At 40.4% G+C, this 27940-nt stretch overlaps 2 protein-coding genes across 5 annotated transcripts in view; one reads left to right on the top strand and one right to left on the bottom strand.

The window, feature by feature from the left end:
* Positions 1 to 19371, top strand: part of RARS1 (arginyl-tRNA synthetase 1) — a 35092-nt gene extending 15721 nt beyond the window's left edge. Inside the window, exons 9-15 of the mRNA XM_071098104.1 lie at positions 731 to 835; positions 4405 to 4583; positions 5454 to 5563; positions 9988 to 10093; positions 16844 to 17016; positions 17915 to 18162; positions 19155 to 19371. Coding sequence (XP_070954205.1) covers positions 731 to 835; positions 4405 to 4583; positions 5454 to 5563; positions 9988 to 10093; positions 16844 to 17016; positions 17915 to 18162; positions 19155 to 19264 — 1031 coding nt within the window. The 3' untranslated portion in view covers positions 19265 to 19371. The remainder of the gene's footprint in view (positions 1 to 730; positions 836 to 4404; positions 4584 to 5453; positions 5564 to 9987; positions 10094 to 16843; positions 17017 to 17914; positions 18163 to 19154) is intronic.
* LOC105480834 (pantothenate kinase 3) overlaps positions 8094 to 27940 on the bottom strand; it is a 76096-nt gene continuing 56249 nt past the window's right edge. For 2 of the 4 annotated variants that reach the window (XR_986617.3, XR_011624476.1), the window contains one exon: positions 19523 to 20140. The gene's annotated coding sequence lies outside the window, so the exon portion shown is untranslated. Of the gene's footprint in view, positions 9210 to 14188; positions 16318 to 19522; positions 20141 to 27940 lie in introns of those variants that run through there. The other 2 variants (XR_011624477.1, XR_986618.2) reach the window with 2 other exon arrangements.

The following is a 27940-nucleotide window of genomic DNA, read 5'->3' as shown; positions in this document are numbered from 1 at the left end:
TGATGTATTGCTACATAGACAGGTAAGTGGTTTAAATCAGGAGAAACCACAAGAAAATTCAGTAAATATTTGATCACTAGATAGGAAGAGTTTTTTTTTCCTTCTTATTTACATTTTTTTAAGAATTAATTTTTAAAAAGTTATACAAGAAGGACATGTTCCTTATATAAAGTAAATGTAGGCCGGGCGCAGTGGCTCACACCTATAATCCTAGCACTCTGGGAGGCCGAGGCAGGTGGATCACCTGAGGTCAGGAGTTCAAGACCAGCCTGGTCAGCATGGTGAAACCCCGTCTCTACCAAAAATACAAAAATTAGCTGGGCGTGGTGGCACATGCCTGTAGTCTCAGCTACTCAGGGGACTGAGGCAGAAGAATCACTTGAACCCGGGAGGCAGAGGTTGCAGTGAGCTGAGATCGCGCCACTGTACTCCAGCCTGGGTGACAGAGCGAGACTGTATCTCAAAAAGTAATAAAAAGAAAGTAAATGTAGACAGGAGAAAAATAAAATTATAGTCCCACGATTGTTAATATTTTGATGTGTATCTTACCATATTCTTTCCCTTTTTTCAAAACGACAGCATGTATATAATGTTCTATATCATACATTTATGTAATTAATTTCCCTTTAATATATTTATTAATAAATTTATTTCAATATAGGATGCATGTTTCTTGTTTTTAAAAAATTCTTATGCATTTTATTTGGTGGCATTTTATTTTTTTCCTTAGAGTTTAATAAAATCTATGATGCATTGGACGTCTCTTTAATAGAGAGAGGAGAATCCTTCTATCAAGATAGGATGAATGATATTGTACAGGAATTTGAAGATAGAGGTAGGCACTCTTCTTTTAACTTTTTCTTATGGAAATTTTCAAACATAGACAAAAGTGGATAGAATTTATAGTAATGCCAGCTTCACATACTCATCGTCCAATTTCAACAATTATGGGTACTGACCAACCTTATTGTATCTACACGTTCTTACACTGCTTCCATCATATCATTCCATCTATAATGACTTTGGTATATGTCTCTGAAAGAACAGTCCCTTCTTTCTGCCCTAAAACCACAATGTCGTTATTGACAAGAAATATATATATATATATATATAATTTTTTTTTTTTTTAACAGTCTTGCTATGTTGCCTAGGCTGGTATGGAACTCTTAGCCTCAAGTGATCCACGGCGGCCTCCCGAGTGCTGGGATTATAGGCATGAACTACCATACCCAGCCAATAATAATTTCTTAATACTATTAAATAGAGTTCAAATTTCCCAAGTTGATTCATGAATTTTTTTTTTTTTTTTTTTTTTTCTTGAAACAGAGTCTTACTCTGTCGCCCAGGCTAGAGTGCAGTGGAGTGATCTCAGCTGACTGTAACCTCCGTCTCCTGGGTTCAAGCAGTTCTTCTGCCTCAGCCTTCTATGTAGCTGGAATTACATGCGTGCACCACCACACCCAGTGAATTTTTGTGTTTTTAATGGAGACGAGGTTACACCATGTTGGCTGGGCTGGTCTTGAACTCCTGACCTCAGTGATCCACCCGCCTCAGCCTCCCAAAGTGTTGGATTCATGTTTTTTTTTTTAAATCATTTTTTCAAAGTCTGCATATAACATTTGTTTGATATGTATCTTAAGTTCTGTAACTCTGAGGTTTCTCCCTCTTTTTAAATTTATTTTATTGTTGAAGAAACTGGGCCATTTGTCCTAAAGAATTTCCCATGTGGAACTGTTTAGCATAATTCCTTGTGTTTCTCTAAAGAGGCTTCATTAGATTCTGATTTATGTTTTATTCCTTTTTTTTGTTGTTTTCTTTTAGTTGCAAGAACGCAGGCAATGAGGTGGTGTCTGGTTGTCTTTTTGTCATATTAAGATTGATTAGTGAGTTCAAGTATTGTCAGCTGGATCTGTCCAGAAATTTCCCCATCAGACTTCTTTATTGGTTTTATTAGCTATTTATAACCATGACTTTGATCCATCACTTCATTGGAGGTTAGGAAATGGTAGTGTTCTGTCATTCTTTCTCTATTTGTTACTTGGGATTCTCTTATGCTGAACTTTGTTACAAATTATTTTGGTTATCCTCAGGTATAATAAGACAGGTAGGGTAGTAGAAGTGCTTCTTTTTTTCTTCTTCTTCTTCATCAATTGCAGAATAATAGGTTTGTTTCTTAGCATCTCAAAGTGAGTTGTTTGATTTTAACCTTATTGGTTGGGCTTTTAATGTGTTTTATATTTTTCAATCAGTTGTCTTTATAATTTTTGTAATGCTCAAATTGTCCCATTTTGGCTAAGTAACTTCATATTTTTTGTTGTGGTTTTGTTTTTTTTCAACCCCTTTGGTAGTTACTTAATTGCTTTCTGGTGTACAATATTCCAGGCCCATTTTGTACATTTCCTGCCTCAGACCTGAAATCAACCATATCTCTATGGAAGCCTGTTTCCTTGAATGGAAGTAGTATTTTAATAACAGTCTAGGGCCTAGGGACCATACTTTTTAAGATGATAAAATTTTGGCTAGGTGCAGTGGCTCATGCCTGTAAGCACAGCACTTGGAGAGGCTGAGGCAGGAGGACCTCTTGAGGCCAGGAGTTTGAGACCAGCCTGGGCAACATAGCAGGACCCTTTTTCTACCAAAAAATTAACGAAAGAAATAGTTGGGCGTGGTGATGCATGCCTGTAGTTCTAGCTATGCTTGAGCCCAGGCATTTGAGGTTACAGTGAGCTATGCTTACACCACTGCACTACAGCCTGGGCAACAGAATGGGGCTCTGTCTCTGGGAAAAAAAAAAAAAAGAACCATGAGAGAGAGAGAGGTCAAACACAGTAGCTCGTGACTGTAATCTCAGCACTTTGGGAGGCCGAAGTAGGAGAATCACTTGAGCCCAGGAGTTTAAGGCCAGCCTGGGCAACAAGGTGTGAGACCCTCTCTCTACAAATTAAAAAATTAGCCAGGTGAGGCTGGGTGTGGTGGCTCACAGCTGTAATCCCAGCACTTTAGGAGGCCAAGGCGAGAGAATCACAAGGACAGGAGATCAAGACCATCCTGACCAACATGGTGAAACCGCATCTCTACTAAAATACAAAAAATTAGCTGGTGTGACGCGCACCTATAGTCCCAGCTACTCGGGAGGCTGAGGCGGGGGAATCGCTTGAACCAGGGAGGTGGAGAGTGCAGTGAGCCGAGATTGTGCCACTGCACTCCAGCCTGGCGACAGAGTGAGATTCCATCTCAAAAAAAAAAAAATTAGCCAGGTGTGATTGTGCATTCCTGTGGTCACAGCTTCACGAGAGGCTGAGGCAGGAGGATTGCTTGAGCCCAGGAGCTCTAGGCCACAGTGAACATGTTCACACCACTGCACTCCAGCCTGGATGGCAGAGCAAGACCCTGTCTCAAAATAAATAAATGCAATTTTTAAAATATTTATTTTATGAGAAAATAGGCACAGAGAAGGTAGTAGCTTCCCAGGGTGACATAGCTAATAAGTTATATGTCTGCGATTCAAACTTAGCCAGTCTGGCTTCAAAGCTCGTGTTTTTAACTACTATTTTATACTGCCTTTACATTACCAAGCCTCAATTTTCTAAACTGTAAGAAAGCAGAGAGTTATTTACTACATAGGGTTATTTTGAAGGTTAAATTTAAGGACTTAGCGTAGTACTTGGCACATAGTAGCACTCTTATATAGCTGCTACTGTTACCATGTTCTTCCTGTACCTTCTTGCATCCAATAATTTTGTCTTTTTCATCATGAGTGTATGAACATGGATTTAATTTTTCTTCCTACTTCTCATTCCAAATGCCAAGTCCTGCCATGTTTGTTTTGTGGACCTTGAAACAGTGTCAACTACTATTCAGCACATTGTTAGAGATCAGTATAAGAATTGCATCTTTCTCCAAGAGGAAGGTTATGGCTCCAGCTTGAAAGCAAAGCACAGAAGTTTTCGTGTTCTGGGCCTACCTAGCTGATGGGCTCCAACTAAAGAGTTTGGGAGGCCAGGCATGGTGGCTCACACCTGTAATCCCAGTACCTGGGGAGGCACAAGCAGGAGAATCACTTGAGCCCAGGAGTTTGAGACTGACCTGGGCAATGTAGCAAGACTGTTTGTCAAAAAAAAAGCATTTGGGAGCCAAGTTTAGTGTAAGTCTGGAAAACTGCCAGAACGTCTGACCTGTGCTCTGATGGCGCCCTGAGTGTCCAGGCAGCCTTGATGGTGAACCTTTTCCAAGGCTTGTAACAGATCATGGTGAGGAAAAACACGTGATTTCTTTAGCTCTCTAATAAATACATTTTAAAATATTCTTAGAATAACTAAATATTTATATAGTAGAATGAGTAAGCCTTCATTTTCCTTCAGGGTTCTTTTAACTTTATTAATGAAGTTCTTTTTTGCCCCCTAGGATTTGTGCAGGTGGATGATGGCAGAAAGATTGTATTTGTCCCAGGGTGTTCCATACCATTAACCATAGTAAAATCAGATGGAGGTTATACCTATGATACATCTGACCTGGCTGCTATTAAACAAAGACTATCTGAGGAAAAAGCAGATATGATCATCTATGTGGTGGACAGTGGACAAGTGAGTTTGTAGATTTTGTAGATTTGTATGTATTTTACATTGTCTGATTGGAGGTAAGACAGTATGGTGAGGTTGGTGACATTTGACACTGGATGACTATAAATTTTCCCCAAAGACTAAGATTCAGGACATCAATATAGCATAGAAGAAAGAAAGGGTTTGGGCCGGGCGCAGTGGCTCAAGCCTGTAATCCCAGCACTTTGGGAGGCCGAGATGGGCGGATCACGAGGTCAGGAGATCGAGACCATCCTAGCTAACACGGTGAAACCCCGTCTCTACTTAAAAATACGAAAAGAAAAAACTAACCGGGCGAGGTGGCGGGCACCTGTAGTCCCAGCTACTGGGGAGGCTGAGGCAGGAGAATGGCGTAAACCCAGGAGGCGGAGCTTGCAGTGAGCTGAGATCCAGCCACTGCACTCCTGCCTGGGCGACAGAGCAAGACTCTGTCTCAAAAAAAAAAAAAAAAGAAAAGAAAGGGTTTGGACCCAGCCAAACTGGACACTTCCTAGTTTTCCAGCTTGCCACCACAAACTGGAGAAGGTTGTTACTCCTCTGAACCTCCAGCAATTGTTCCTATCAGTAGGGTTGTTGTGAGACCTAAAATGTAATAGAAGTTTCTGCATGTGACCCTGTTCTTCATTTAGTTGGTTTTAAAAACGTTTGAACATAGTAGAAAATATAACAGTGTTGCTCTTAGTGTTTCTCATATATAGGGAATAAAAGAAGAGGTTTTATAATAACACTTGTCTCACAAGATTTATGAGCAATTTGAATTTTACAGATCTATTCCTAAGCAAAAGCGCCTTAAGTCTTTTTTTTTTTTTCTTAAAGAAGACTAGCAAGTAACTTTCCGTTTCTGTTGATTTGTAGTCTGTGCACTTCCAGACAATATTTGCTGCTGCTCAAATGATTGGTTGGTATGACCCTAAAGTAACTCGAGTCTTCCATGCTGGATTTGGTGTGGTGCTAGGGGAAGACAAGTAAGTCTGGAAAATCCGAAGATGGTAATGATATACTTGGTCCCCACATTTACTTGGAAGAGGCTACTTTTCATCTGATACCATATTAGAAATAAGAAAGTCCACAGTTTTCTTTAGTCCACATAAGCTATAATGGTGTAAATCCAGCTGAGTGATTTTGTGTCTATATCATCACTGCCGGAGAATGTAGCCTTTTAGGTAGATAGTATGTACAAAGTTTAGTGAAAACCAGACTGTAGACCTAATAGATTATATATAAGGGGTTTCCTCTCCCACAAATCTAAATTATAAAATCTATTACTGTACCTGCTCAGATTTCAGACACAATATAGCTTATGCATTTTATAAATGTTTTTGTTTTTTCCTTCAAAGTTGAACATAGGCAAAAGGTATAAGTTATTGAGATTCCAATTAAGTTTTAAGATTCACTGGTTTTGTTTTTATGTTCTCTCCAAAAATATTGTTTATTGAGAACTATAAATATTCATACTTTCAGCTTTTCTATTTTCTAATTTTTTAATATTCTCAATATTTGTAAAATAAAAAGGTAAATACAACCATGTTTCGATGCAGTAGTCCTCAATTCAAAGGCACAGCATTTTTCATATTTTAACCTGTGGTATTCACTGGTGTCTTAGGATCACTTACCAAAAATCTGTGGCATCTTCGATTTGGTGACAAAGCCTAAATATTTCCATCCTACAAAGGTGGTAATGCTTCTAAAAACCACGTGAAGTAGCTCAAGATGTTTGGCCAGCCAATGTACAAAAGCCCTAATTGAACATGTAAAAGATTAGATGTGTTAAGGTATTATCTTAGATACAGATTATGTGGAGCTCAAAGACCTTGTTGGAAACAACATTTTCTAATTGTGTTACTTCTCCGCGGATCTGCACTTTTTTGAAATCAAAAGACACTAAGGGCCGGGCACAGTGGCTCTCATGCCTGTAATTCCAGCACTTTAGGAGGCCAATGCTGGAGGATTGCGTGAACCTAGGAGTTGAAGACCAACCTGGGCAACATGGTGAAACCCCATATCTGCCAAAAAAAAAAAAAAAAAAGAAAGGAAACAGCTGGGCATAGTGGCATGCACCTGTAATCCCAGCTGAGGATTACTTGAGCGTCAGACATGGAAGTTACAGTGAGGCGAGATCACATCATTGGGCTCCAGCCTGGGTGACAGAGTGAGACTCTGTCTCAAAAACAAAAAGAACAACAAAGAAGACACTAAGTCCTTATTATAGTGTTTATGGACATAAAGTTTTTTAAAACAAACCAGTAAGTTGAACATTACTTAACAGTATCTTAGTTTCTTAACGGTTGGTTTTTTGGACATGTAGATGATATTCCGACACTTGCTTAAAATTACTCACTAGTGCTCATATGGCATTTAATTCATTTGTCATATAGTGGCTACAGGATTCTTGATAATTTTTAAAATTTTTCTGCACTCAGCATCATGTAATTACAGCATCCTATCCCCTTTTTTTTTTTTTTAATTTTGGGCCAGGCGCAGTGGCTCACACCTGTAGTCCCAGCACTTTGGGAGGCCGAGGTGGGTAGATCATGAGGTCAGGGGTTGAGACCAGCCTGGCCAACATAGTGAAACCCCGTCTCTACTAAAAATACAAAAATTAGCTAGGCATGGTGGCAAGCGCCTGTAGTCCCAGCTACTCTGGAGGCTGAGGTAGGAGAATGCTTTGAACCTGGGAGGCGGAGGTTGCAGTAAGCCAAGATTACACCATTGCGCTCCAGCCTGGGTGACAGGGTGAGACTCCATCTCAAAAGAAACAAATTTGTTTGTTTTGTTTGGTTTTGAGATAGGGTCTCACTTTGTCACCTAGGCTGGAGTGCAGTGGCATGATCACAGCTCACTGCAGCCTCAACTTTCCAGGTTTACATGATCCTCCTGCCTCAGCCTTCCGAGTAGCTGAGACTATAGGTGCGCACCACTACACTTGGCAAATTTTTTCCATTTTTTGTAGAGACAGGGTCTCACTATGTTGCCCAGTCTGGTCTCACTGGGCTCAAGTAACCTCCTATCTTGATCTCCCAAAGTGCTGGGATTACAGACATGAACCACCACGTCCAGCCCATTTTTCTTTTAAGGGTAATTTAAATGATAGTTCACCAGTGGCAACTTCCCATATTTTAAATATTTATCTCAAAATGCTCATAGAGGGCCTGGCGTGGTGGCTCACGCCCGTAATCCCAGCACTTTGGTGGGCCAAGGCAGGCAGACCACAAGGTCAGGAGATCGAGACCATCCTGGCTAACATGGTGAAACCTCGTCTCACTAAAAATACAGAAAATTAGCTGGGCATGGTGGCGGGCGCCTGTAGTCCCAGCTACTCGGGAGGCTGAGGCAGGAGAATGGTGTGAACCCGGGAGGCGGAGCTTGCAGTGAGCTGAGATTGTGCCACTGCACTCCAGCCTGAGAGACAGAGTGAGACTCTGCCTCAAAAAAAAAAAAAAAAAAAAATGCTCACAGAGGGGGATGGGACTTAAAAAAAGGTTTATTAGTTTTTTTAATGCTTACAGATTCTGCTATTTTTAAATGACATTTTCTGTTTTAATTTTTTGAGTGATAAAAAAATTTTATTTCAACATCTTCCTGCTATTCCTTGTATATCTGTTTATTGAGTATGTGCTGTGCATGGTGTTGGTTGGATGCTGCACAATGTGTACACACAGATACACAGAACATGACCTCCTCTCTGAAGGAGGCTATCATCTAGAGCAGAACAGTTTCCTGTGGAGCTTGTGAAAATACACATGCAAGGCCTGCTGTGGGAGTTGCTGACTTATTAGGTCTAAAGTGGGTATTAGTCATCTGTGTTTTTTTTTAAAGCTCTCTTGGTATTCAGATATGCATCCCTCATTGTAGAGCCACTAGTCAGAACAGACCAACACAAAAACAAAAATTCAAGGCAGGCACAGGTAGGGAGTAACTGAAAGGAACAGTAATTGCAAAGTTGAAACATTAAGGAAGGTTTTCTTTAGCATTTTGAACTGGTCTTCATGATAAGTTTCATTTTATCAGAAATTTGAAAGTTGGACACTTGAGTGTATGGCATAAAGCTATGGAAATATATAATGCATTTGTGGGATAATAAAGGAGTTTTAATTCTGTATAAGCAGAATTTTACAGGGCAAGTAGATTCTTGCTTAGGCAAGCTCTGGAAATAAAACTTTAACAGAAAGTAGCACATTCATTTTGGTACTCTTTGTGTTAGAAAAGCATGCTTCATTGTTAATTTTTGAGGGATTTTTTTAACCCCCCTCCCCCCCCAAAAAAGGAAAATGATATTATATCCTTGGTGTTATGTAAACTTTTTTGTTTAATAGGTATAATTCAATTTTCTCAAAATGCTTTTTTAACAGCAGCTGCCCAGGGCAGTGCTTATTAGTCCTTTTGCCGTATCCATAGTGATTCTGATTGCAGTAGATCTGAACAGGACCCTAGCATCCTGGGGTTTTTTCTCTTTTTTCTTTTCTTTTCTTTTCTTTTTTTTTTTAAAGCAACTGGGCCAGGTGCAGTGTCTCCAGCCTGTAATCCCAACACTTTGAGAGGCTGAGGTAGGAGGATCACTTGAGACCAGGAGTTTGATAGGAGCCTGGGCAGCATAGCGAGAAGATACCATCTCTACAAAAAATAAAAATTAAAAAATTAACCTGGTGTGGTGACTCGCACCTATAGAATTAGCTACTTGGCAGGGTAAGGTAGAAGAATTACTTAATCCTAGGAGTTCAAGGTTACAGTGAGCTGTGGTCATATTACTTCACTCCAGCCTGGGTGACAGAGCAAGACCCTGTCTCTAAAAATAAATGAGTGAATGAAGCAAGCAAACAACTGGCTGCTCAAACATCTTTTTTAAACCTTGCCAGGCGATTCTGGTATGAATCAAGGCTTGGTTACCACTGAACAAGAGGAATTAGTATACAGAGAAATTCAAGTGAGATTTCATCAAAGAATTTCCTGACTTTCCCAGCAATTCTAGAAACATATATTTTGATTAGTAATTTTTCTAAAAAGGTGAAACATCTAAGCCAAACTTTGTATTCCAAGAAAGTGAACAAATGAACAAATACCTTCTTTCTCTGTTAGGAAATTTATTGAAGGTAAATATGTAGAGAGAGCTGTTGAGGGCTAGAGCATTGGATGCTTTGCGTTGAGGGCTAGAGATGAAAAGCACTTGAAAGCACAGTGTTTCATTTAGTACTCTCCTTGCTTGATGACTGGCATAAGGCATTGTTAACATTGGCATCAACCCTCTCTTAATAGTTCTCAGGGGCAACATATACCTTAGAGATTTGAAACGTATGTTGAAGTTTGTGGTCAGGTCTCTCAAACCTTCATTTTCAAAGATTTCTAAGTTGAAAAGTCTGTTTCAAAATCTGATTGAGGGTTTTACATTTTTTAGGAAAAAGTTTAAAACACGTGCGGGTGAAACAGTGCGCCTCATGGACCTTATGGGAGAAGGACTAAAACGATCCATGGACAAGTTGAAGGAAAAAGAAAGAGACAAGGTAATCCCAAGCCTTATTGGCATAATGTGTATCAAGCATTGTGATTTTTCATTTTTGTTTTTGTTGAGAGAACTGAGGAGAATTATAAGGAGTCAGTCCCACCTAGGACAAGGCTTATATTGCTCTGACTTTATTGCACAGTAAGTTTATCTTGTGAATTGCTGAGCATTTATTTAGAAAATATAGTTCTTGGCAATTAAAAAAGACCTTGACGTTTTCCTCCTTTGTTAATGTAGCTTAGTATCTGTGCTGCTTAACAGCAGTTCCCAGTGATGGGAGAATATTGCAGACTGAATGGGTTTGATTCTTCAGCTCACATCAGAGTCTACATGTGCCGTGCTCCTTCTTTGGAGAATTTGTAGAGTGGTCATAGCAGTCAGTTCTTGTCACCCAAGGCCATTGATGAACCTTCAGAGCAGGCAACATGATGGCCTTTCATAGCTCCGTTAGAAAAGACTGTGGTTCAGTTTGTGTGGAATTTGGAGGAATGAAAAAGAAGAGTCAACAAGAACTTTTTTTTTTTTTTTTTTTAAGTTTAGAACAGTAGAGAGGTCACGCATACCTGAGACTGGGTAATTTATAAAAGAGATTTAATTGGCTCTTGGTTCTTCTGGCTGTAGGAGCATGGCACCAACATCAGTTTGCTTCTGGGGAGGCCTCAGGGAACTTTTATTCATGGGGGAAGGTAAAGGGAAAGCAGGCACTTCACATGGCTAAAGCAGGAGCAAGAGAGAGAGGGTAGGGGGAAGAGGTACCACACACTTAAATGACCAGATCTCACAAGAACTCTATCACCAAGACAGCACCAAGCCATAAGGAATCTGCCCCCATGGTCCAGCTAAATGACTGGTCTAGGCATATCTGGCACAGATGAAAAGTGGAAAGTTAGGCCGGCGCAGTGGCTCACACCTGTAATCCCAGCACTTTGGGAAGCTGAGGCGGGTGGATCACGAGGTCAGGAGTTCAAGACCAGCCTGGCCAAGATGCTGAAACCCCGTGTCTACTAAATATACGAAAATCAGCTGGGTGTGGTGGCACGTGCCTGTAATCCTAGCTACTTTGGAGGATGAGGCAGGAGAATCGCTTAAACCTTAAAGAGGTTGCAGTGAGCCAAGATCAAGCCACTGCACTCCAGCCTGGGCGACAGAGCAAGACTTTGTCTCAAAAAGAAAAGTGGGAAATTTAGTCATCTAGCTGTTTGTTAGTCTGCCTGATGACAAAAATTGCTTTGACTCTTTTTAACCACCCCAGCTAGTATTTTTTTAAGTTAATTTTAAATGTGTATGGTAAAATGTACAGCTTAATAAATTTTTACATATATATGCCTTAGAACACAAGATATATTTCCATCACCCCAGAAATTTTCCTATCACCATAAATCACTTTTGCTTATTCTGGAATTTCATATAAATGAAATCACATAGTATGTGCCCTTTTCCATGTGCATCAGTAGTTCGTATGTTTTCGGTTTTGTTTTGTTTTTGAGACAGAGTCTCACTCTGTCACTCAGGCTGGAGTGCAGTGGCAAGATCATGACTCACCGCACCTTGACCTCCTGGGCTCAAGTGATCCTTCTATCTCAGCCTCCCGGGTAGCTAGGACTATAGGCACCCACTGCCATACCTGGCTAATTTTTGTATTTTTTGTAGAGATGGGGTTTTGCCATGTTGCCGAGGCTGGAACTCCTGGGCTCAAGCAATCCACCCACCTTGCCCTCCCAAAGTGCTAAGATTACAGGCATAAGCCACCATACCCAGCTGTAGTTCATTTGTTTTTATTGCTGCATGATATTCTGATATATGAAGGTGCCACATTTTGTTTATCCATTCTCCTATTGATGGACATTAGGATTATTTCCAGTTGTTGGCTGTTCTGAATACAAAGGTATTGTGAACATTGTTGTTCAAGCTCTTTTAGAGGTACATGTGCTTTTTCTTTTGGATATATATCTAGGAATGGCATTGCTGGGTTGTAGGGTTGTCTTATGCTTAACTTTATTAAAAATTGCCAAGGAGGGCCAGGTGCGGTTGCTCACGCCTGTAATCCCAGCACTTTGGGAGGCCGAGGCGGGTGGATCACGAGGTCAGGAGATCGAGACCATCCTGGTGAACATGGTGAAACCCCGTCTCTACTAAAAATACAAAAAAATTAGCCGGGCATGGTGGCGGGTACCTGTAGCCCCAGCTACTGGGGAGGCTGAGGCAGGAGAATGGCGTGGACCCGGGAGGCGGAGCTTGCAGTGAGCTGAGATCGCGCCACTGCACTCCAGCCTGGGTGACAGAGCGAGACTCTGTCTCAAAAAAAAAAAAAAAAAAATTGCCAAGGAGAAAGTGGTGACTGTTGTATACTCCCACTACTAACATATGAGAGTTTCATTGCACCATATGTTTACCAACATTGATGTATTAGTCAGGGTTCTCTAGAGGGACAGAATAGGATAGATATATATAAAGGGACGTTTATTAAGTATTACACAATAACAAGGTCCCACAATAGGCTCTCTGCAAGCTGAAGATCAAGGAGAGCCAGTCTGAGTCCCAAAACTGAAGAACTTGGAGTCAGATGTTTGAATGTTTGAGGGCAGGAAGCATCCAGCACAGGAGAAAGATGTAGGCTGAGAAGCTAGGCTAGTCTCTTCTTTTCATGTTTTTCTCCCTGCTTTATATTCACTGGCAGCTGATTAGATGGTGCCCACCCAATTAAGGTTGGGTCTGCCTTTCCCAGCCCATGGACTGAAATGTTAATCTCCTTGGCAACACTCTCACAGACACACCTAGGATCAATACTTTGTACCCTTCAGTCCAATCAAGTTGACATATTAACCATCACAATTGGTTTAGTCAGTGTTTTTTATTTTAGCTTTTCTGGTGAGTGCATAGTGACTTATTGTGGTTAAAATTTTCATTCCTCTGATGAATAATGATATTGACGATACTGACTACCTTTCCTCCCTCCCTCCCTTCCTTCCTTGTTCTTTTCTTTTCTTTTCTCTCTTCTTTTTTCTTTTCTTTTCTTTCTTTTCTTTCTAAAGTCTCACTCTGTCACCCAGGCTGGAGTGCAGTGGCATGATCTTGGCTCCCTGCAACCTCCATCTCCCGGGTTCAAGCAATTCTCCTGCGTCAGCCTCCCGAGTAGCTGGGACTACAGGCACATGCCAACACACCAAGCTAATTTTTGTATCGTTTGTAGAGATGAGGTTTCGCCATGTTGGCCAGGCAAGTCTCAAACCCCTGGACTCAGCAATCTGCCTGCCTCAGGCTCTCAAAGTGCTGGGATTATAGGCATGAGCCACCGTGCCCAGCCTGACTGCCTTTTCTTAGGCTTATTGGTCATCTAGATAATCTTCTCTTGTGAAGAGTCTTAACTCTTTTGCCCATTTATCATTATTATTATTATTTTGCATTAGACAATCAGTACTTACATTTATCTATATATTTTTGCCCTTTCCTGCAGTTTTTTTGCTTACACCTGGGGTGGTTTTTCCACAATCTGAAGGTCTTTATTCTTTTACCACAAGTCTGCTGGGGCGACAGATTCTTTCAGAATTTTTGTTTGTCCAAAAATGTCTTTATGTTGCCTTCAGTTTTGAACAATGTTTTTATTGGGTATAGAATTCTAGTTTGGCAGCTGTTTTCTTTCAGCAATTTTAGAGATGATATTCCACAGAACTGGAGAGGACCAGTAGGGCAGGGGGAAGGAAATAAATAAAAATGATATTCCATTGTCTTCCAGCTACCATAGTTTCCTTCGAAAATCAGTTGTAAGTTTCATTGTTTCTCCTTTGAAAGTATGCATCTTGCCGGGCGCGGTGGCTCACACCTGTAATCCCAGCACTTTGGGAGGCCGAGGCGGGCGGATCACGAGGTCAGGAGATCGAGACCATCCTGGCTAACACAGTGAAACCCCGTCTCTACTAAAAATGCAAAAAATTAGCCGGGCGAGGTGGCAGGCGCCTGTAGTCCCAGCTACTCGGGAGGCTGAGGCAGGAGAATGGCGTGAACCCGGGAGGCGGAGCTTGCAGTGAGCCGAGATCGCGCCATTGCACTCCAGCCTGGGCGACTAAGCGAGACTCTGTCTCAAAAAAAAAAAAAAGAAAGTATGCATCTTTTTCTCAGACTTTTTTTAGTGTTTTTCTTAAGCTTTATTTTTAGTATTTTGACTAAGAAATGCCTAAGTGTGGTTTAGGGAGTCATTTTTCTTTTTACCCTCTGGAGGGCTGCCGAACTTCCTAAATCTGTGAGTTGAGTTCTTTCATCAGGTTAGGAAAATTCTTGGCCATGTCTCTTCAAATATTACTACTTTTCGTCATTCTGTTATTTTTGGTACTCTAAGTACATATGTTAGAACTTTGTATCTCATGTGTTTCTTATGCTCTAATTCATTTTTTTCTCTTTGCTTTATTTTGGATATTTTCTGCTTCAGATATTATATTTTGGTATTCTATGTTTAAGGTATTTTTTGAAACTTTTCATCTTTTCTTCCAGTTTTCTTATTCTTTTCCTTTTAATTTTTTGAACATGTTAATCATACTTTTCTTTAAACATTTTAAAACAGTTTAGACATAAAAAGCTTGCGAGATAGTATGAAGAATTTTATATATTTCATTTAGTATCCCCAGATACTAATATCTTTCATAGCTATATAGTATGATTATCAAAATCAGGAAATTAACATTGATATAATACCATTAACTAATCTGCAGTCCTTATTCTGGTTTCACAGTTGGTCTCACTCATGTCCTTTTTCTAGCCTAAGATCCAGTCCAGGATAACATGTTACATTTAGTTATCATGTCTCCTTTATCTTTAATCTGGGCAGTTAGTTCCTTGGTCTGTCTTTGACTTTCATGACCTCGACACTTCTGAAGTCTGCTGGTCAGTTAGTTTTTTTGGAATATCACTTAGTTGGATTTGTCTGATATTGGCTCCTGTTCTGTTAAATTCTGTTTCCAGGTTATACAGTCTTATAAGTCTTATAAGTCGTACTCTGTTTCCAGGTTATACTGTCTTATAAGAATAGATGTAGAGTTCTTATCAGTTCATCATATCAGGAGGCACAATATCGATAAGCTTCATGATTAATAATAATAATTTTGATCTCTTTGGTAAGGTGATAGTGTCAGTTTTCTCCCCTGTAAATTAGTATTTTCCCCCTTTGTCATTAATAATTATTTTTTAAGTAGCTTCATCTTAAACAATTCCAGACTTTAAAGTTGCTGTTATCTTTTTTCTTTTGTTTCTGTTTTCTTGATTCTCTCCTAGCCCTTTCTTTGTAGTCCCCCTCCTTAGTATTTAGTTATTTCATCTTGCTCTTGAGACCCCCAAGAGATAGGGGTCTCACTATGTTGTCCAGGCTGGTCTCAAACTCCTGGCCTCAAGTGATCCTTCCGCCTCAGCCTCCCAAGTAGCTGCATTACAGGCATGAGCAATTATACCTGGCTTATCTTGCTTTTTTAGAAAGCTTTGTTATTGGGTGCTGAGCATTATGAAGATAAAATTATAAAGATTCTGGCTGAGGTTATTTCCCTCCAAGACCATTAAGTTTCCTTCTAGCCGACAGACAGCATACCAGCTGATTATCTTGACCCTGTTTGTATTGGCCTTATGCTTCTTTAGGGCTGAACTATTTAAATTTTACCTTCATGACTTGGGTGAGGTCCTTACTCTTGAAATACGACCCTCTGGCCATATTTCAATGGCATGTATGCTAATGCCCTTCCATTTTGCCGCTACAGAACTGCCTAGTGTCACACAGTTGCTAAAATCACTGCTCAGCTCTTTAATTACCACTTGCTCTTTCGTGATAGATTTTTTGGAGTCTTGCCTTGTGCATGTCAGCCGTATGACATTTGAAAGAAATTTGTTCACAGATTCTTTGACTCCTCTGTGGCTCCTTCTTTTTGGGGATTGTGTCCTTGCTTCTTTCGCAGCCCCATACTCTTAAACTCTTGTCTTCTCACCTTAGTAAGACCACTTCTTTCTGCTTGGATTCTGTCCCCCTTGTCCATTATGTAGTGATTTGAAAAATGCCCTTACGGAAAAAGCCAAGTGAGTATGGACTCATTCCCTATGTTTCGTTCTTCCAGGAACTGTGTTTTGTTCTTCCAAGAACTTCAACTTTGCTTGTGTTGATGCTCTCTAGTGACTTCAAACAGTTGTTTCATATGCTCAACCCAGTTTTAAAGAGATGCTTTGGGTGGAATCGTTAGTCTGCTGCAAGGTACTCTGTCATGGGCAGAAGCAAAAATCCTTAATTACTTACTTGTGGCCTAATAATGCTTCAGAATACTTGAGCAAATATTAGCAAAACAGTGAATGGGTTCTTTTATCTACTCTTAATACACCCTTGATTTCAATTAATTATTTAACCCTTTTTGTTTGTATTTTTCTGTTACTCTGTTTCCTATAACCTCACAATGTTCATAGTATGAAGTGGATATAAACTAATAATTGATGCTTCTGGTTTCGTATCTACCGAATACATTGGAAAAAGGTATTCATGCTGACATTTTATATTTTACAAATTCAGTTTCTCATAGAAACATTCTTCATTGTGCATAACGCGTTTTATATTTTCATTATTTTCTTTGTACATTGGCCCATGTCCTTCTGCCTCAGTGTTAGTGTTTATTAAAGTTCATTGGTAAAAGAATACCATTAGATGTTCCCTACCCTAGTCTTATGCCTATGAGACACCAGGGCAAAAGCAGCAGTCAGTAAGCTATGAAATACTGTTTTGTTTTCCCCAAAGGTCTTAACTGCAGAGGAATTAAATGCTGCTCAGACATCCATTGCCTATGGCTGTATCAAATATGCTGACCTTTCTCATAACCGGTTGAATGACTACATCTTCTCCTTTGACAAAATGCTAGATGACAGAGGAAATACAGCGGCTTACTTGTTGTATGCCTTCACTAGAATCAGGTAATTGTGGGTAGGCATTGTTGTATTTTGAATCAAATGAAAACATATTTAGTTACTCAAAAATATATTTTTTTTCTGAAATGAGACAGGGTCTTGGGCACAAATGATCCTCCCACCTCAGCCTCCTGAGCTGGGATTACTGACATATTGCCATTACACCTGACTTCTAAAGTGTGGTTTGTTTGTTTGCTTGTTTGTTTGTTTGTTTTTGAGACGGAGTCTTACTCTGTTGCCCAAGCTGGAGTGCAATGGCGCCATCTCGGCTCACTGCAACCTCCAACTCCCAGGTTCAAGTGATTCTCCTGCCTCAGCCTCCCCAGTAGAAGGTATTACAGGCACTCACCACCATGCCCAGCTAAATTTTGTATTGTTAGTAAAGACAGGGTTTCACCATGTTGGCCAGGCAGGTCTGGAACTCCGAACCTCAAGTAATTCACCCGCCTCGGCCTCCCAAAGTGCTGGGATTATGGGCATGAGCCATTGCGCTCAACCTGAAGTGTTTTTTTCGGGTTTATTTTTCTACCTACAAGCATCTTTGGAAATATGTCCTCTTTTAGTATTGCAAGTTATCCCAGAATCCCTAAACCTGGCCCTAACTGCACTTGCCGATACTCCCCTAGATGCTCTATGTTTAAATACCTAGGACGTGTCAGCTGATCCCCTAAAAGAATTACATTTCCATTTTTAGTATTATGAAATACTTTAGATCAGGTTATTAGTTTTGCCTAATAGTATGCCATATAATAAAATACTTCATTTTATAGGAACCTCTTTTCAATTGGTGATAATTTCTGATTTACGTGAATCACTTCTTAGTACATATTTTCGAGTGGGGAATGAGTGTGCCTAACAAAAGGGAACGGTGGTGGTTGCCTGATGATTTTTTTTTTTTTTTAAGGTCTATTGCACGTCTGGCCAATATTGATGAAGAAATGCTCCAAAAAGCTGCTCGAGAAACCAAGATTCTTTTGGATCATGAGAAGGAATGGAAACTAGGCCGGTGCATTTTACGGTTCCCTGAGATTCTGCAAAAGATTTTGGATGACTTATTTCTCCACACTCTCTGTGATTATATATATGAGCTGGCAACTACTTTCACAGAGTTCTATGATAGCTGCTACTGTGTGGAGAAAGATAGACAGACTGGTGAGTGTCTTTTTTTTTTGTGTGAGAGACACGGATCTACCTCTGTCCCTTGGGCTGGAGTACAGTGGTGAAATAGCTCACTGAAGCCCCAAACTTCTCGCCTCAGGTGATTCTCCCACTTGAACCTCCCGAATGGCTGGACTTACACGTGTAAGCCACTGCACACAGCTCCAGGTGTCTCATTTAGTAGCCATATTAGGGATGGGGTGCCATCAAAGCATTTGAATTGTGTGAGGGTGGTTTTCAGATTTATTTTATTCATGGAAACTTCCACTTTTTCCCTAACAGTTGCAGAGTGATCCATATCATATATAAAAGACAAAATGTGAAGTAGCACTTTAAACCAGAAATGGAACTCTGCCCACTTAGTCTGTTTTTCTACGATTAGGCACATGAGATGAAACCTTAGGACTCCAAAGAAAACAATTGGAAGATGACTGAGAGTAGGACATTTCCAACAAACACAGTGTGTTTGTGGCTCCCAGAAGGAATCTTTGGGTGTTTTTGATAATGGAAACTTCTTAGAAAACAATTGTTATCTTTTCTTACCTTAGGCTCTCTGCACTCTGTCATATTACATAGTTAATGAAGTAGCCCAAATTAATGTATTATAAGGCAAGTAGGCATTTGTTAAAGTCATGCCTGAGGACTGAAACTCTACTAGGGAAAAAAAATCAATATGATAATGAAGTTTATAGTTATTTCAGACCATGAGGCCTAGGAAAAATTTTTAAAAGGTAAAATTTACTGTTCTCATCATTGCAGACCTTATCTCTCTTAATAGTTAAAAACATATTTCTTAACAGAAATACCTTTATTTTTTAAATTGTCTATCTGCATAGTTTAAGGTAAAGAAGATTCTAGTTAAAACCCAAAAACATCTGTGGGTTGGGCTATGTGCACTTCTAACTAAAATTTCCAAGTAACATAGATTCTTTAATAATGATTTTCAAAAAGGAAAACAAGTTAATAACTTTTTTCTGTCTTTTCAGGAAAAATATTGAAGGTGAACATGTGGCGTATGCTGCTATGTGAAGCAGTAGCTGCTGTCATGGCCAAGGGGTTCGATATCCTGGGAATAAAACCTGTCCAAAGGATGTAATCCTTCGTAGGTTTGAATACTGTGTTTTTACCAAAGTGGCCATTGGCACTGTTTGCTTTTTTACAATCATGTGGACACAAGCATAAGTAAAGAAAATTTGTCAACTATGCAAAATGTGGTTCTTTATCTCTAACAGCTAGAATTCTAAAAAGAAAAAAATCACTTCTACAAATATGCTTATATCTTTCTGAGCATTAAACCAAAATGACTTAGTGGAGGCCACGAAAAACAGGATTTGTGCACCACAGTGAGAGTGTATTGACTTTGCAGGAATGTGTTTTATTAATTTTAATTAGATAAGAAATCCCATTTATTGACCCTAAAAAGGCCCCAAGAATTTACACCTCTTCATTGTCCCATTCATGTTTCATTTCGTTGTTCTGTGAGAGGTACTTACCCTGTTTTACAAGTAACAAAACTTGAGACTGCGCAGAGATAAGTAACTTGCCCTGGATTGCTCAGGAACAAAATTAAGATTCACACCTGTGCACGTTAAAATCCCAAATTCAGGCTATTTCCATTTTAAGAAAAGATGACATTGGCATATAACAGACTTGGGTTCGGGGGAAGGGGGCAAGGAAACGTAGATTGGAAATTTTCCCGAAGCTCAAGATTTACCTTTTAACACCTTATTGGCTAGATGCCAATCCCACTCGCAAAGGAAGGTAGAAACCTAGAGTGAATGTCCAAGCTAAGAAGAGGATTGCCATGATTTCCTTAGACCAGTCACTATTCATCCCCTGGGCAGGGCATATTGTCTCATTTCATGAAATTGGAGTCGTTGTAGCAGCACAGAATACAGAGATTGGTAGTGGCAGCGAGACGTTTTAGGGTACAGCTCAGCACACTGATTATTGAGTCATCAGTTAATGGAATCTGCCAACACAAAAATGAAATGAGATTCCATGTAAAGCCAACACAATAGAAAAATGAATGCTTAATGAGCATGAATTGTATCATACTATGCTATTTCTAAAAGTCTCCAAGCTTAGAGGAACCTTAGATAGGATCTTAATGAGTTATCATAATAGCTTCCGTTCACAAACAAACTGGTGTGTGTAAGTCTAACATGTCCACATTAGATCGCTGCTCCCTCCAACAAATATGGGGAGGCTAAGCAGTTTCCTCTCACTCTACTAACTGCAAAGACAGTTCACCTAGACTATTGAGCCCTTGGGTCAGAAGACTCAGGAGATTCTAGGAATTAAAACAGGATTCAGCCGGGCATGGTGGCTCACACCTGTAATCCCAGCACTTTCAGAGGCCGAGGCGGGCAGATACCTGAGGTTGGGAGTTCAAGACCAGCCTGACCAACATGGGGAAACCCTATCTCTACTAAAAATACAAAAAATAGCCATATGTAGTGGCAGGCACCTGTAATCCCAGCCACTCCGGAGGCTGAGGCAAGAGAATTGCTTGAACCCGGGAAGCGGAGGTTGCGGTGAGCCAAGGTCGCACCATTGCACTCCAGCCTGGGAGACACAGCAAGACTCCATCTCAAAAAAAAAAAAAAAAAAAAACGGATTCAGTGAGCAGTGAGGTGGAGGAGAAAGTAATGAAAGACTAGAGGAGTATGTTAAATTAACCAAAGGTCATGATAAGTTCATATACTGGAACATCATCTCAGATACCTGAGGCCATAACTATCTTTAAAACACTGTCGGCTGGGCGCGGTGGCTCACGCCTGTAATCCCAGCACTGTGGGAGGCCGAGGCGGGTGGATCACGAGGTCAGGAGATGGAGACCATCCTGGCGAACATGGTGAAACCCCGTCTCTACTAAAAATACAAAAAAACAAGCCGGGCGAGTTGGCGGGCGCCTGTAGTCCCAGCTTCTCAGGAGGCTGAGGCAGGAGAATGGCGTGAACCTGGGAGGCGGCAGAGCTTGCAGTGAGCCGAGATCGCGCCACTGCACTCCAGCCTGGGTGACAGAACGACACTCCATCTCAAAAAAAGCAAAAACAAAACACTGTCTTACCATAATTTATAGATATATAAATACCATTTGGTAATACAGATAAGATCAGAAACCTTTCCTTAGTAGTAGAGTTCTGATTCTCCTGTTTTTGTTTATAGAGACGAGGTCTTTCTCTGCTTTTCAGGCTGGAGTGCAATGGTGCCATTGTAGTTCACTGTAACTATTTTTGTTTGTTTTTTGTTTTTTGTTTTTTTGAGACAGAGTCTCACTCTGTCACCCAGGCTGGAGTGCAGTTGTGCGATCTCGGCTCACTGCAACCTCTGTCTCCCAGGTTCAAGCGATTCTTGTGCCTCAGCCTCTCAAGTAGCTGGGACTATAGTATGCGCCACCATACCCTGCTAATTTTTTTTATTTTTAGTAGAGACAGGGTTTCACCATGTTGGCCAGGCTAGTCTCAAACTCCTGACCTCCGGGTGATCTGCCTGGCGCAGCCTCCCAAAGTGCTGGGATTACAGGTGTGAGCCACGGCACCCGGCCATTCACTGTAACGTTGAACTAATGGGCTCAAGTGATCCTCCTGCCTCAGTCTCTGGTAGCTATGACTATGGTTGTGCTAATTAACCTGTTTTTAATGTGCTAGCCTTTGGAAAAACAAAGCCAATTTGACTTCAGATAATCCTTAATCTCATTTAAGTCTATGGGCCTTTGTGACCCTCAAACTTGCCTTCATTTGACCTCTAAAAGAAGTCAAAATAATTTTTTTGTTGGTTAATAGAAAAAACACGATTTTTGCCAGGTGCGGTGGCTCACATCTGTAATCCCAGCACTTTGGGAGGCTGAGGTGGGCGGATGACGAGGTCAAGAGATCAAGACCATCCTGGCCAACATGGTAAAACCCGTCTCTACTAAAAATACAAAAATTAGCTGGGCGTGGTGGCGCATGCCTGTAGTCCCAGCTACTCAGGAGGCTGAGTCAGGAGAATCGCTTGAACCCGGGAGGCGGAGGTTGCAGTGAGCCGAGATTGTGCCACTGCACTCCAGCCTAGGGGACAGAGCAAGACTCCGTCTCAAAAAAAAAAAAAGAAAAGAAAAAGAAAAAACACGATTTTCAGGTGTTCATTCATTTATCCTAACAAATGGAATGATCTGTGACCTCAAGCTTATTTACTGCATTCTAGGAAATTACAATACTATATATCAATAGCTCTAAGAACTATAGATTGCAAGATACTATAGTTTTGCACTACTAAAAAATTTTGACAAACTTTTAAACTGATAGAACTTTCGTAAGTTAGAATTTTCATACTGAAAAGAGTCTTTTAGACTTTGTATCATGTATCACTATGTACAAACTTAGCAAAGGAAAATACAGCTGAAGTAAATTGGTTAAAATACTCTTAAAACTTGAGTCCCACTCTTTGAGATACTTTTTGATGCAGTCATTAATATCTGTCTTTTCTAGACAATATCATCCTCTATGCTACCAAAAACATTGATGATGCAGTGTTTTGATGTTCCACTGTAGTTCCCAGGATTATTTATCTGAGTCCTGATATTCATGTGAAGGCAGTGATGACTATGTCACAACCATCATCTGACTAATAATGACTGCGAGATGCATTGCAATTTCAGAAATGTTAAAATGTACATCCCCAAATTGATTAAACACAATAGTGTGAGGAATGAGGAAAATTAAGTTGGTTAGAAAACGTTTGACTTGGTGTGGTCCAGTGTCCCTACATAAATATAAACTCTCCTTATTCCATTCTTTAATTTACAGGGACCTGTTTGCTAAACTAAGGTCTCTAGTCTCTACTAGGTCTCTACTCAGTGCTTTTCCAAACACAGGGCTGCCTGAAACCTTCCGTCATCCAAAGGTATGTGGTTTGCTGGAATTCAGTTACTCTTCCCAATGCCACCCCCCACTGAGAATTCCAGTGCCAGTCCTACCTTCCACGGGCACTACACAGGGACAGTGGAATGACATTTAAAGTGCCAAAAGGGAGGAAAACTGTCAGTCAAGACCTCTATATTCAGCAAAGCTAGTCTTCAGAAATGAAGATGGTATTAAGATGTTTCCCAATAAACAAAAAGTTTGTCACTAGAAGACCATCCTTACAAGAAATGCTAAATGTTGATATGTAAGGACCCTAGACTAACAAAATCACACAACACCAGTAAAGGCAAGTACATAGTACAAAGTATATTTAAAAAGTGTAAAAGATTATAAAATCAAGTATGTAAAAGTATAAACATCAACAGTAATGTCTTGTTTTTAACTTACTTAAAAGGCAGCTGCGGAGATGTGTATGGTGGCATATGCCCTGTAGTATCAGCTGTTTGGGAAACTGAGGTGGGAAGATGGCTTGAGTCTAGGAGTTTGAGGCTGTAGTGTGCTATGATCATCTCTGTGAATAACCACTGCACTACAGCCTGAGCAACATAATGAGACCTCATCTCTAAAAAATTAAAATTTTTAAAAATAAAAAGGACAATTGAAACAATCTATATTGATGTACATACAGTGTATAAAGATGTAATTTATGACAAAAACTACAAAAGGGAATAGGAGACTGCTATATAGGAGTAAAGATTTTGTATACTACTGAAATTAAGTTGATATTAATCTGAACTTGATTGTTATAAATTAAGATGTTAATTGTAACCCCCAGGGCAGCCACCAAGAAAATAAATCCAAAATATATAGTAAGAGAAATGACAAGGTAATTAAAATATTATACTAAAATGAAAAATACCTATTTAACATGGTGAAAGCAGAAAGAAAATGATAAAGATTATGGTGGACATGAATGAGTTAGAGAATAGAAAAACAATAGAGAAAACGAATTAAACCAAAAGTTATTTTCTTAAGATCAGCAAAATTGACAAACCTTTATAGCTAGACTGAGAAGAAAAAGATAAGATTCAAATTATTAAAATCAGGCATGAGAGTAGAGAGGTTACTATTGACCTTACAAAATAAAAAGAATAGAGAATACAATTGTATGCTAAAAAAAATTAGACAATTTAAATGAACAAATTCCTAGAAACATACAAATTATCTAAACTGTCTCAAAATCTGAATAGACCTATGTAGCAAAGAGATTGAATCAATAGTCAAAAAATTTCCAACAAAGAAAAGCCAAGGACCAGATGGCTTTTCTGGTGAATTCTATCAAATCTTTAAAGAAGATTTAACACCAATCCTTCTCAAACTCTTCAAAAAAAGGATTGCTTTTTAACTCATTCTATAAGGATATTACTACCCCAATATTCAAACCAAAAGCATCATAAAATAAGAAAACTTCAGATCAGTTATCACATAGATACAAAAAACTCTCATTACTAGCAAACTGAATTCAGCAAAATACTAAAAGCACTATACACATGACCAAGTAGGATTTATCTGAGAAATGTAAAGGTGATTCAACATATGAAATAAAATCACAGGCTGGCATGGAAGTTCATGCCTGTAATCCCAGCACTCTGGGCAGCAGAGGCAGGTGAACTGATTGAAGTCAGGAGTTTGAGACTAGCCTGGCCAATGTGGTGAAATCCCATGTCTACAAAAAAATGCAAAAATTAGCTGGATGTGGTGGCATGCACCTGTAATCCCAGCTATTTGGGTGGCTGAGGCATGAGAATTGCTTGAACCTGGGAGGCAGAGGTTGCAGTGAGCTGAGCCTGGGCTGCTGTACTCCAGTCTGGGCAACAAAGCGAGACCCTGTCTCAAAAACAAAAGTTCACAGTAATACATCATACTAATAAACTGGAGTGAAATAAATACCCCACATGAGCATCTCAATAGATTAGAAACAAAGTTGTCCACTCTTGCCACAACTATTCAAGATGCCTGTAGTCCCAGCTACTCTGGAGGCCAAGGTGGGAGGATCACTTGAGCCTGAGAGGCAAAGGTCACAGCTGTGATGATGCCACTGCACCCTAGCCTGGGTGACAAAGTGAGCATGCCCGACTAATTTTTGTATTTTTGTAGAGACAGGGTTTCACCACGTTGGCCAGGCTGGTCGTGAACTCCTGACCTCAAGGGATGCGCCCACCTCAGCCTCCCAAACTGCTGAGATTACAGGCGTGAACCACTGCACAGCACCTGGCCCACACTTACTCAAATAAAATTTTTTTTTTTTTTTTTGGAGACGGAGTCTTGCTCCGTCGCCCGGGCTGGAGTGCAGTGGCTGGATCTCAGCTCACTGCAAGCTCTGCCTCCCGAGTTCACGCCATTCTCCTGCCTCAGCCTCCCGAGTAGCTGGGACTATAGGCGCCCGCCACCTCGCCCGGCTAATTTTTTGTATTTTTTAGTAGAGATGGGGTTTCACCGTGTTAGCCAGGATGGTCTCAATCTGCTGACCTCGTGATCCGCCCGTCTCGGCCTCCCAAAGTGCTGGGAGTACAGGCTTGAGCCACCGCGCCCGGCCTCAAATAAATTTTAAAAGCAGATTTAAACTAGAGCATAAATGGTACAGAGAAGTTAATATGCATCTACAATTTTATGCTAATTTTCTCATTTTTGACTTTGCTTCTTGGCCAATGTCAGCCCAAAATGGCCAGGATTAATATTCTAGAAAATTGGCTAAATAATATTCAGTCGATGGAGGTAATTATCTTAAGTGCAATGAGCCAGGCACAAATAGACAAATATCCCATGTTCTCACTTATATGTGGGAGCTAAAAAAAAATTTTTTTTTGAAACGGTCTAGTTCTGTTGCCCAGGCTGGAGTGCAGTGGCGTGATCATCACACCACATCACCTCCACCTCCCAGGCTCAAGCGATCCTCCCATCTCAGCCTCCTGAGTAGCTGGGGCTACAGGCATGTGCCACCATGCCTGGCTAATTTTTGTATTTTTTGGTAGAGATGGGGTTTTGCCGTGTTGCCCAGGCTGGTCTTGAACTCCCGGGCTCAAGTGATCACCTGCCTCAGCTCCCAAACTGCTGAGATTACAGCTGTGAGTCACCGTGCCTGGCTGGGAGCTAAAAAATTTGATCACATGGAGGTAGAGAGTGGAAAAACAGATAACAAGAGACTGGGAAGGGTGAATGGGGGCAGGAGGGAAGATGAAGAGAAGTGGGTTAAAAGGTACAAACATACAGGCCTGGCGAGGTGACTCACACCTGTAATCCCACCACTTTGGGAGGCTGAGATGGGTGGATCACCTGAGGTCAGGAGTTCGAGACCAGCCTGGCCAACATGGTGAAACCCCATCTCTCCTGAAAATACAAAAAAAAAAAAAAAAAAAACCAGGCATGGTAGCATGTGCCTATAATCCCAGCTACTCATGAAGCGTGAGGCACAAGAATCGCTTGAACCTGGGAGGAGGAGGTTGCAGTGAACTGAGATCACGCCACTGCGCTTCAGCCTGGGTGACAGAGGGAGACTCTGTCTCAAAAAAAAAAAAAAAAGAAAAAAAAAAAGAAAAAGGTACAAACATACAGTAAGATAGAAGGAACAAATTCAATGCTTGATAGCTGAGTAGGGTGACGATACTTAATAAAAATGTACTGTACTCTGGTGATGGATACTTTAAATACCCTGACTTGATCACTGCATTATACATGTAACAAAACTTCTCATGTACCCCATACATTTGTACACATCAAAAAAATACTTGGTTGCATTATAGAAATTTCACTGGTTAATGAGAGTACCTGGGGTCATCTAAAGTAAAACAATTTTTTTTGCTTTGTTTTGTTGTTTGGCTTGCTTTGCATTTTCATACCAATTTAATTACATACATACACATGGTGTTTATAAAAAATAAAATGTACTGGATTGAAGGGGAGCACAGTTAGACTCACTGTAATTTTTGTGGGGATTTTAGATTGTAGGAGTTTGATATTTGTAGAAATTTTTTTATATATTGAGATGGGGTCTATGTTTTCCAGGTTGGTCTCGAACTCCTGAGCTCAAGTGATCCACCCACCTCAGCCTCCCAAAGTGCTAGGATTACAGGCATGAGCCACTGCGCCCAGCCCAAATCTCAGATTCTTATTCCATAAAATGAAGAATTACAGAGAATTTCTAAGGTGTCTTATGGAAAGAAGACCTTTGCAAAAGTAGCCCAGCTAAGCTTTTTGAGCATTTCCTGAATGGCAGCCACTAGTTCTACAGTGGGGAATGGAGTGAGAGTCTGAGCCACCAAGAGATGAAGTGTCCCCCAGCAGAGGTAATGGCCAAACAATAAGGACATCCCAAATAAGGGATTTTAGCAACTCTCCAAGGTCCAGAGGCTAGAAAAAGGGAGAAGATTTTCTTCTTCTAATTAATTAACCAGCTATATTAGATATATTATTGGGAGTTGACTTATGATTCTGAGTTTTAGTCATGTGTTAGGAAGGAGGTATTATATTTTGTCTTGATGAGTACATTTAAATATATACATGCTGAACAGTAAATTTCACCTGAGGTATTTGTGTTGGGTACACTGATCCAGGTGTGCCAGCTGGCATTATGCAATAGACACCTAGGTAAAAACATTTACTGTTCCCCAATTATGGCACCCACATATCTCAGCTGCCTTTCAGCTAGGCAGGCCATGTGACTGACTTTGGCCAGTCATCAGCCAGGAGGCTGAGGTGGGAGAATTGCTTGAGCCTGGGATATCAAGGCTGCAATCCGTGGTGAGTAGATATGATTGTGTCAAAGTCTTGACTAAACATACAAAAAGGTTGTGAGTCATCTGCACTCTATTCTTCAGCGGTACAGTGGAGGCCCTCTTTTTTCTCATGTGGCAGCCACAAGATGA

Source organism: Macaca nemestrina, chromosome 6 (assembly GCF_043159975.1).
Source record: "Macaca nemestrina isolate mMacNem1 chromosome 6, mMacNem.hap1, whole genome shotgun sequence".
Lineage (NCBI taxonomy): Eukaryota > Metazoa > Chordata > Mammalia > Primates > Cercopithecidae > Macaca > Macaca nemestrina.
This window is presented reverse-complemented; position numbering and strand designations above follow the sequence as displayed.